The sequence below is a fragment of the Brassica napus genome, chromosome C6 (genome assembly GCF_020379485.1).
Source record: "Brassica napus cultivar Da-Ae chromosome C6, Da-Ae, whole genome shotgun sequence".
NCBI classification, from domain to species: domain Eukaryota; kingdom Viridiplantae; phylum Streptophyta; class Magnoliopsida; order Brassicales; family Brassicaceae; genus Brassica; species Brassica napus.
Genome location: NC_063449.1, coordinates 32,260,178 through 32,269,393, shown reverse-complemented (window position 1 = coordinate 32,269,393; position 9,216 = coordinate 32,260,178). Strand labels below are relative to the sequence as shown.

Sequence of the window (9,216 nt, the reverse complement as noted above, 5' to 3'; positions counted from 1 at the left end):
GTAATAAATGTTTGGGTTAGGGTATATTATCAAACCATAAAAGCTGGTATACAGATCAATTCAAAGCTATAAGGCTAAATCTGTCAAAATACCACCATCAAACTTTAGATAGAACTATGAGAGATATACTCAAATGTGACAAGGTTTTTGGTGGTAAAGTAATCGTCTTTGGTGGAGATTTTCGGCAGATCTTACCAGTCATAGTTGGAGGCAATAGAGTGGAAACTGTGTTGTCAGCTTTGAACTCATCATATCTGTGGTCAAGTTGCAAAGTTAGGGAACTCACAAAGAATATGCGCCTTCTAGGCGGAGATAATAATGAACTTGCAATGTTTTTGAATTGGATATTGGATATAGGAGATGGGAAGATTAATGAGCCTAATAATGGTGAGATAGAGATTGATATTCCTGAAGATCTATTAGTATCAGAATGCGAAGATCCCATACGAGAGATTGTGAAAGAGATATATGGAAATTCTTATACAAGAGAGCGTAACCCCAAATTTTATCAAGAAAGGGCTATATTGAGTCCACGGAATGAAGATGTGGACAAGATCAATGAATATATGCTATCTCAAATAAAAGGTAAATCTTTTGTCTGATGTTTATTTTGTGTGTTTTAGAAGAAGTATTTGGTTTCATCTCAAATCATTAATGTTGATTATTTTCTCTTGAATATTTGAATAGGTGAGGAGCGTTCGTATCTCAGTTCAGATAGTATAGATACTTCTGATACAAGTAAAATAGATGATATGGTGTACACTAAAGAATATCTAAACAGTATTAAGATCTCTGGATTACCAAATCATGATCTAAAGTTGAAAATCGGTGCACCTATTATGCTGCTTAGGAATATTGACCCTAAAGGTGGACTATGCAATGGTACAAGGTTACTTGTAACACAATTAGCAAATCACGTCATTCAAGCCAAGTTTATAACAGGTGACAAAGTTGGCCAAAAAGTTTTGCTCCCAAGAATGTTTGTTTCTCCACCAGAAACCAGATTTCCGTTTAGGATGAGACGGAGACAATTCCCTGTTGCTCTTGCTTTTGCAATGACTATTAATAAAAGTCAAGGTCAGACGTTACAAAAAGTTGGATTATATTTGCCGAAGCCTGTGTTTTCCCATGGGCAATTGTATGTTGCTGTATCCAGAGTAACGTCGAGGACAGGATTGAAGATCTTGATAACTGATGAGAAAGGAAATCCCCAAAAAAGCACAATGAATGTAGTATACAAAGAAGTTTTCCAAAACATTTACACTACATAGGTGTTTCAATGTGGTTGCCAAGTAAGTTTTTTTATTATCTTTAATATATACATATGCTAACAGTTACTTATGATATTTATTTAATACTGATGCTGACCATCTCTTCCTGCTTCGCCCACCTCTACCTGACATGCTTGGTGTATCATCTCCATCACCATCCTCTCGGCTGACGCTTTCTTGTGCGTGTTATCTTTCCACTTCTTGTATATTGCACCTACTTTGTTTCCCCTCACCTTGGCTCCACTCTCTGTCTTTATCTGTATTTAGTTACAAGAGAGCCTCAAGTTAGGACCATCAAACATTCTTTAACCAAAAGACAAAGTTTCTTATTTTGTAACTAGGGTACTAACCTTCCCACTGGCTGTTACACGATCTCCATTGTTCAACTTTATGTACTTTTTACCTTTCTGTTTACCCAAGACAAATCCAGCTTAATAAGATTACAGTTTGGGACATTATTATGATGCATCTTAACTGTTTAATATTCTCAAAATCATTGTGCCCTAGTACTATAAGAAAACTAATTAATTTTAGGTTACAGTGAATTATTGGAGAGGTATATAAGCGTGAGTGCTAAACAAGGTAAACCTTGGTTGGGTTTTTGCCATATTTGAATTATATATTATTCATTAAATAAACTTTCCCTCCTATTTTCTATTTTGAGCTGCACTCTACTCTGCCTCACTCTCTTTCTTTATCTCTCACTCTGTTTCTCTTTCAGACATTTGATTCTTACTAATTCGAAAATTCTAATCTTTCCTTTCCGGGAAAATCTCAGAAACGAAGAGGATCAAACGATCGTAAAACGAGAATCCCACGAAACGAAACCGCTAGAAACTAAACAAAACTCTATCTCTCCACCTCTGGCTAATTGCTTATCACAAGCTTACTAAAGCAGAAATTGCCAAATCAAACTTGGTTTCTGAAGATCGTGTAGATTAAAGTTTCGGTCTTTACCATCTAGGAAAAGTCTCGTTAGATCTGAGAAGCGAATTGCCCATCTCGAAAGTTTTAAGCTTTACGTTTACGTTTGCAACTGGGTTAACCGGCTGGTTACGGGTAATATTGTTGGTTTCCACGGCGGCTAGGAGCTCCGGGGCTGTTGTTTATAGATGATGAACGGTGAGGATCGAGGAGGGTGGTGTCGTTCTGGTGATTGTTTCACATTGAATGGCAGATCTTGTGTCCTGCAGTAATGCCGCTGACCACAACCTTGAACAAGTTCGTCTCTTAAACCTTCACTATGATTTCGATTAATATGTGTTATATGCAGTAGAATAGCTCAAATCTTGTTACCACAAAGTGTAAAGTAAGGTTTTAGGGATTGAAGTAGTATGAAGCTCAAAGTTGAAAACTTTGATACTTACAGACAATACAGCTAGGTTGAACCAGAGTTTATTTGATGATGTTTGGTTTGTTTGTTTGGGAGCCTTCTGAGATTTGGAAAGATTTGTGGGGCTGTTTAACAAAACTTTAGCCATCATTTGGTTCTCGTAGCTCTTTGGCCCTTGTTTCTTTGGCATTCCTTGGCTTTTGCCAAGTATTGTTTTTTTAATCGAATATGATATGATGCGCCATAAGGCCAAACTAGGATAGTTGTCAGCAGAACTATGTCGTAAGAAAGAGTAATGTTTTCTTTACGCTGCAATGACAATGGCAGTTCGGGAAGTTTCTTCTGTGTCTCTTCTGATGTGAAACTGTTTTGACAGGAAAGATATTCGGGGATTGTCTTTCAGGGATTGGGTTTAGGAAGCAAGTTCCCATTATTCAACCGCTACCAACAACCAAGTTTGACACGATTCATTCAGCTGAAGTGTGTTGGACAAGGATCAGGTAGTCCACAACCGCCTCTGCTCCTACCATACTCCGTTCGAGGCTACAATATGGGAGAGGCGAGAAACATTCTCGAGGTAAGCAATATATATGTGGATCGTTAGAATCGTATTGAGTGTTGAATAAACTACTTTTTGAACTCGTTAAGTACTGATGGTTTCTTGTTGTTTTGCAGCTATCTTCTTCTCAATCAGCGCCAACTACGAGGTCTGAAGGGACAGATGTGTCCTTTCTGATGGACCCTCCTCCTCATCTTTCTACTCGTCTTTGTCATATCCTTCGAAGACTGCTAGGTAGATTTTTGGCTGAACTGGAAATTCTTTTAGTGTTTAGTGTAGAATTTTGCTTCTTTGTGCAGTATTTACTTTTAGATTACTGTTATCATTAGTATTTGGGTTGTTGCGTGACATCCAAGAAACACATTATATATTTTATAGGTTGAGCAACGCAGAGGAAACTGATATCTATATTGTAGATTGTGGAATTCTTTAAATATATAATGCGATCTTCTATCGCCTCAATCTCTGCTTTAGTTGAAAACGGTATAGGTTTGTAATCTGATATTGGACTCTGTTTAATGTGCAGGATTACGGATGAGGCGCTTGCTGTGTACTGCTGCCTTGTTCGGCTCTGTGGCTGTGGTGAAGGCCCGTTTGAGTCCAGAGAGCAGCACCGACAACAGAGTTGATGTTCTGCTTTCAGTTATGGGGGATTTTGGCTACAGCCACTTACTTTCTCAGAACTGGAACGGGAGTGAACCTTGTGAGTGGTATGGGATACACTGCATGGACGGTCAAATCAGGGGTATCACTCTGTCGTTCATGAACTTGACAGGCAGTATCTCCAAACGGTTTGCAGATCTTACATCTCTATATTCGCTGGATCTTTCCTATAACAAGCTTACTGGTACCATCCCATTAGAGCTCACCAGGATGAAGCTGATTAGGAGTTTGGATCTTTCCTACAACCAGCTACACGGGAAAGTTCCACATTTCAAGACACTAATTCCAGACACTTCAGGGAACCCAGAGATTCTGAGCGATGCTCCTTCACGGGGAGGTAACCATATCCTCGCCTGGGTACTTCCTGTTGGTATTGGGTCTATTGGTATTCTGATCGGAGCAGGCATCTGTTTCTTTCGGGCTTGGAAGAGGAACCGATCTGGTAGAGCCAGTCAGCCAGCAGAGAACGAGATGGTGCCACAGTCTCAGCAGAACGAGATTTTGGAGTCTGGGAACAATGCTTTTTCACTGGAAATTCTTCGGGAAGCTACGCAAGACTTCAGCTTTTCAGTCGGGAAAGGGGGGTTGGATCTGTATATCAGGGAAAGTTGAAAGATGGAAGAGAGATTGCGGTTAAGAAGATTGACGTTGCTGATGGTAAAGGCTACGGTTTGTTTGACGCTGAGCTAAGTGTTTTATCGAGAGTTCGCCACAGAAACATTGTGAGCCTTCATGGGTACTGCATCGAGGGAGACGAGAGACTGTTAGTCTATGAGCTGATGGCACATGGTGCGTTGAGTAAGCATCTCCGGAAGGAAGGCAAAGCGGAACGATTAGATTGGAGTCGTCGCCTTGTTATTGCATTGGATGTGGCTAGAGGATTGGAGTATCTCCATACTCTAGCTAGTCAAAGTCAAATATACATCCACCCAGACGTGAAATCCTCAAATGTCCTTTTGGGAGAAGATTTACGAGCAAAGATTGGAGACTTTGGTTTTGCCTGGGCTACAACAGAAGACAGAGAACCCATAGATACCAAGTGTGTTGGAACTCCAGGTTACACGGCACCGGAATACTTTGGTATGTCTTTCTTATTTCCATCGTAAATATCTATAACCCTATATATATATATATATATACTAGGGTCGGCCCGCCCTACGAGCGAAATATAATTTACTTGTGATTTAGATTATTATTTTTTGTATAATTTTGTGGTTTGTGTTTTAGGTTTGTATTTCAAAGAGATATGTATGATACACTACAAAAAATTATATTTTATCACATAAATATAATCAGAAAAAAAATGATATATTAATCTTTGTTAAGCAAATGAAAATCAATTAAAAGATATATTGTATTTTCATATACATGTAAAAAATTGCAGTTTATTCTAAAATTTAAACAATTTTAATTTTTACTATTGTTTCTGTTGGTCTTATTAGAAATTGAAGGTTTGATAAATTAATTAAAAAAATATATATTTTTTTCATTAATGAAATTATTTTACATTTTTAGTGTTTGCTATATTTTTATTATAAAAGCAAGTGAAATAAAAATACTTGTCACTGCAGTTGAAACACAATACATAAATTATGAATTATTTTTCATTCTTATATATTTGTTTTTGAATGTGTTGGTACTTTTTATATATTTTTAAACCTATTGATTTAGATAATGTGAAAAATGAATCAATTTACAATTTGTTTTCTAAAATTCGTTAAATATTATTTAAATATACACACATTTTATTAAAACATTTATCAAATAAACCATATCATCCAAACTTATATCAAATAAAACATATGAAGAAGCCAAGGTCGTACTACACTTTCAGATTAAGTAACACTCATTCATTTAAGCAGGATTTTTTAAAATTATATTACTGTGAAATTAATAATCCCTTATAGTCTATTACTATAATATAAAGTTATAAAAATAGATTCAAATCAATAGTTAATTTAAAATCATAATATGTAAATTTCGATGTTACAAAAAATAATGTATCTTTACATTAATGGAATTTAAACCAATAAATTTTTTGGTTAAGTTCTTAAAGAACTTTATGAAGCATATAAACGTTGGTTAAGCTTCTGTTGCAGAGGCTTTTCGAATTCATGTACATGATACTTCAAGTACCCCTCGTTGTAATATCCATAACTTACTGGGATGACTTGTCCTAGGCACTCGATATAGATAGGCATTCCATCTTCATAAATTCCATGATTCCCTTGATGGTAGTGCATTATGATGTTGACCAACTCTTTGAACTTGAAATCTTGTTTCGAGCAATAAAGCCAAAAACTTTATTAACTTGGGCATGCTACTATATATGTACTCCTTTCTGTAACATCTAAGACCAAATATAATATCAGTTACTTACCTACATACCTTTATAATGCGATCTGTTCCAAATTCATTCTTCCATTTAAACATTTCTTCCCATGCTGTGACAGTTTTGCTGAGGTTGAATTCCACTGTTTCGAGAAACATAATAGTGGTGAAACAAAACATATTAGAAACAAATAATGAATGCATTTATAAAAGTCAAAATTTTCTCACGATACTATACCCTAACGGAATATGATAATGATTAATGTATTAAAAACATAGCTAGTGGTGTTTTAACGTTTGCATTTTCCAGAATCCCACTATATTCTTAATTAACCTCTTTATAAATACTTTTCGAAACAATTTAAAATTGTAGAGTATTGTGATGTAAAACAGAGAAAACGTACAATATATGATATCCATAACTAATACATTCTATATTGCTTCACCAAAGCAATAAATATTTAACTAACACCAATCTTTATATCAAATTATAAATAATATCTCATATGTCGTACTTGACAGGTAGGATACTCTATTCATTTGTGAATAAGTTCCTAAGATCAACGAAAGTTTTGACCTTTACTAATCGATTGAAGCTCTTTCTAAAATACTTTCTCCAATACACTTTTTCTTCTTTGTTATTACTCGCTCGTGATCAAATACATATTTAAAGGCTTCTTACTTACAAAACCAGGTCACGAAACTGGGAAGCACTTTAATCTATTTCTAAAAACACTTCTCTATCTTTGCAGCTGACAATTATTTCCAGTTATTATAGTGTATTAAATATTGAAAAGCTTATCTCGGTACGGGAACGGTGTTGCGACTTTATAATCTCTCCATATTCCCGCCGTAAGGATTGAAACTAATCGGAGCTTCCCCAGATCGATTATCTTCTTAAACATAGACTCAACTCATATCTAAGAATCCCGGTTCCCGATTTTCCTTTTTCCTAAGCTAGCAGAACCAAGATCCTGATTAAAAAAAACACTTTAGGATCAGTCTGAGTGGGGGTACCGCGATTATCCCACGATAGAGCCGACTAAATCAAGTCATATATGTACAATTCAGAACTAATTCATGAAACTCCTTACGAAACAGGGAACGACGTCATGATCTGCTAAAGAACAGAGCCACCACAGAGGCTCTCTCTTTATTTCTTCCTCATCACGGGTGGAAGCATCCTCACAAACATATTATTACAGTCGACAGAGATGGAACTGAACCTTGTAGCAGCGTCGACTGTCAGTAAGAAGCTTGAAGAAGTTGGTCAAGATTATCTCAATGTTTTTACAAAAAAAAAAAAAACTATCTCTATGAGCATAAAGAAAAAGTAGATATATGCGTACCTTTTCATTAATCAAGAGCAAGTCAAACCCCATGAGTTCTCCAGATTTCTTGACGTTCTGCCTCCCAAAGCCGCGTCAAAACTGTCTTAGAAGCACGGCCACTCTTCAGATGGAAAGCAGGATTGGAGCGGTTACCATCTTTGGAAGCTCTTTTAGGAAAGGGGTAGTATAAATAATACGGTGAAAGTATGAGATTTGGAGAGTTCTTCATCCCTTATTTATAGATGTGAGAATTAAGGTATTTGCAAAGTAGTGGTGGGAAAGAGTAATTAAAATCAACTTAGTGGGAGAGACGGTAGCAGAGAGTTAAAAAGAGATTCTTTATGACATGTTTGAATGACGATTAACGTTACAGATGCATTCTCACATAGACGGCTGCAAAATTAGGGATTGGAGAAGACGGCAGTTTCAGAAGGAGATGAAAAAACGGGTTTAACCCATAGAATAAAAAAAACGACGCGTTTCAAATATATTGACTCAGTCTCTACAGATGGGCTTGTAAAATAAGGACTATGAATGCAGACGAAATCCAAACCAATGTACACCAGAATAAATGGAGGACACGTGTCGGCATCAGGATCAACGAATTTCTGATTTGGAATCAGACGTGGAGTGCTTTAGGAGTGAAAGAACAGTCTTTTATATCTATATATATATATATATTTGTTTTTTTTGTAACTAACCGGTGAAATGTATGTAATTGCAGACGGGTTAAAGCTTTCGAGGAAGGCAGATGTCTACAGCTTTGGAGTCATTTTGTTGGAGCTAATAACCGGTAAAAAAGCTTTCGAATACATGAGTAGATCCCAAGACTACATTGCCATCTGGTTCGAGAAGAAGAAAGACGACTTCTGGAAGGCCGTTGAAGAAGAAGAAGACATTGGAACAGACTATGAGACACAGCAGAGCGTCCAGGAGGTAGCTGAACTGGCAGGTTCATGCTGCGCGAAGGAACCAGAGAGGAGACCAGAGATGTCCCAGATTGTCAGGGTTCTTTCATCTCTGATTGAAATCAGAGATAGAAGGAACCAGGCAAGCAGCAGCGGATCTTGATATTCCATGTTCGGAATGAACAAATGGATCGTCCAGGTATTCAAATTAGGGTTTGTTTCTATTGATCTCATCTCTGTCTTGTGAATGTAAAGTAGTTTGTAGCTTTCTGACGTTTTGGATTTGAAAACTTTCTATGCAGAAACTGGATTTCAAGTTCCCATTGTCGGTTTCATGTGCTCATCGATTGGGGCGTACATTGTGGTCAAAGTCTTGAAGCTTAAGCCTCCAGTGTCTTTCGTGTTCTGTATCAACATCGTGTTGGGTAATGTCAGCCTTTGTCTTTTGTCTTATGTTCTTGGATCTCAAGAGAGTCTCTGATTGTTTCTTATGTGTTTGAGAAGTTGTGTTGCAGTGGCTGGTGATTGGAGGAAGTACTTGGACTGGCGTATTTGGGCGTCTCTTGTTACAGACCATTCTATGAGCGGATCTTCCAAGAAGGTTGGTTCGTCAGTTTTACTTACGGTGCTTTAGCTATGTAGGGTTTATCTTGGAGTTTAGTAGCTACTTTTTAGTTAAAGACGGTACTACTACTACTACTACAATTGTGGATTACTTTGGGGAAGACTTTGTAAACCCTTGCCTCTCCTTTTTTTTTTTTTTGTTGATGCAGATAGTAGAGTAAAGTTGCCTCTCGTAGCTGCTGAGATCAGACGCTTC

At 37.0% G+C, this 9,216-nt stretch overlaps 2 protein-coding genes and 1 long non-coding RNA gene across 3 annotated transcripts; 2 read left to right on the top strand and 1 right to left on the bottom strand.

The window, feature by feature from the left end:
• The first annotated feature begins 180 nt into the window (after nucleotides 1–180).
• On the top strand, nucleotides 181–1,524 carry LOC125588270 (ATP-dependent DNA helicase PIF1-like). The gene has a single exon (XM_048759536.1). The coding sequence runs from the start codon at nucleotides 753–755 to the stop codon at nucleotides 1,269–1,271; it is 519 nt and encodes a 172-aa protein (XP_048615493.1). The 5' UTR covers nucleotides 181–752; the 3' UTR covers nucleotides 1,272–1,524.
• A 260-nt stretch (nucleotides 1,525–1,784) lies between these two features.
• LOC125588269 (receptor-like protein 5) lies at nucleotides 1,785–5,531 on the top strand. Its single transcript, XM_048759534.1, has 4 exons — nucleotides 1,785–2,492; nucleotides 2,981–3,181; nucleotides 3,280–3,397; nucleotides 3,690–5,531. Exons 1-4 carry the CDS (start codon nucleotides 2,442–2,444, stop codon nucleotides 4,436–4,438), a joined length of 1,119 nt encoding a protein of 372 aa, XP_048615491.1. The 5' UTR covers nucleotides 1,785–2,441; the 3' UTR covers nucleotides 4,439–5,531.
• A 231-nt stretch (nucleotides 5,532–5,762) lies between these two features.
• LOC125588271 lies at nucleotides 5,763–7,677 on the bottom strand. Its single transcript, XR_007324648.1, has 2 exons — nucleotides 7,507–7,677; nucleotides 5,763–7,399 (listed from the first exon to the last, which is right to left on the bottom strand). It is a non-coding gene; the product is annotated as an uncharacterized LOC125588271 (long non-coding RNA).
• Between the last annotated feature and the right edge of the window lie 1,539 nt (nucleotides 7,678–9,216).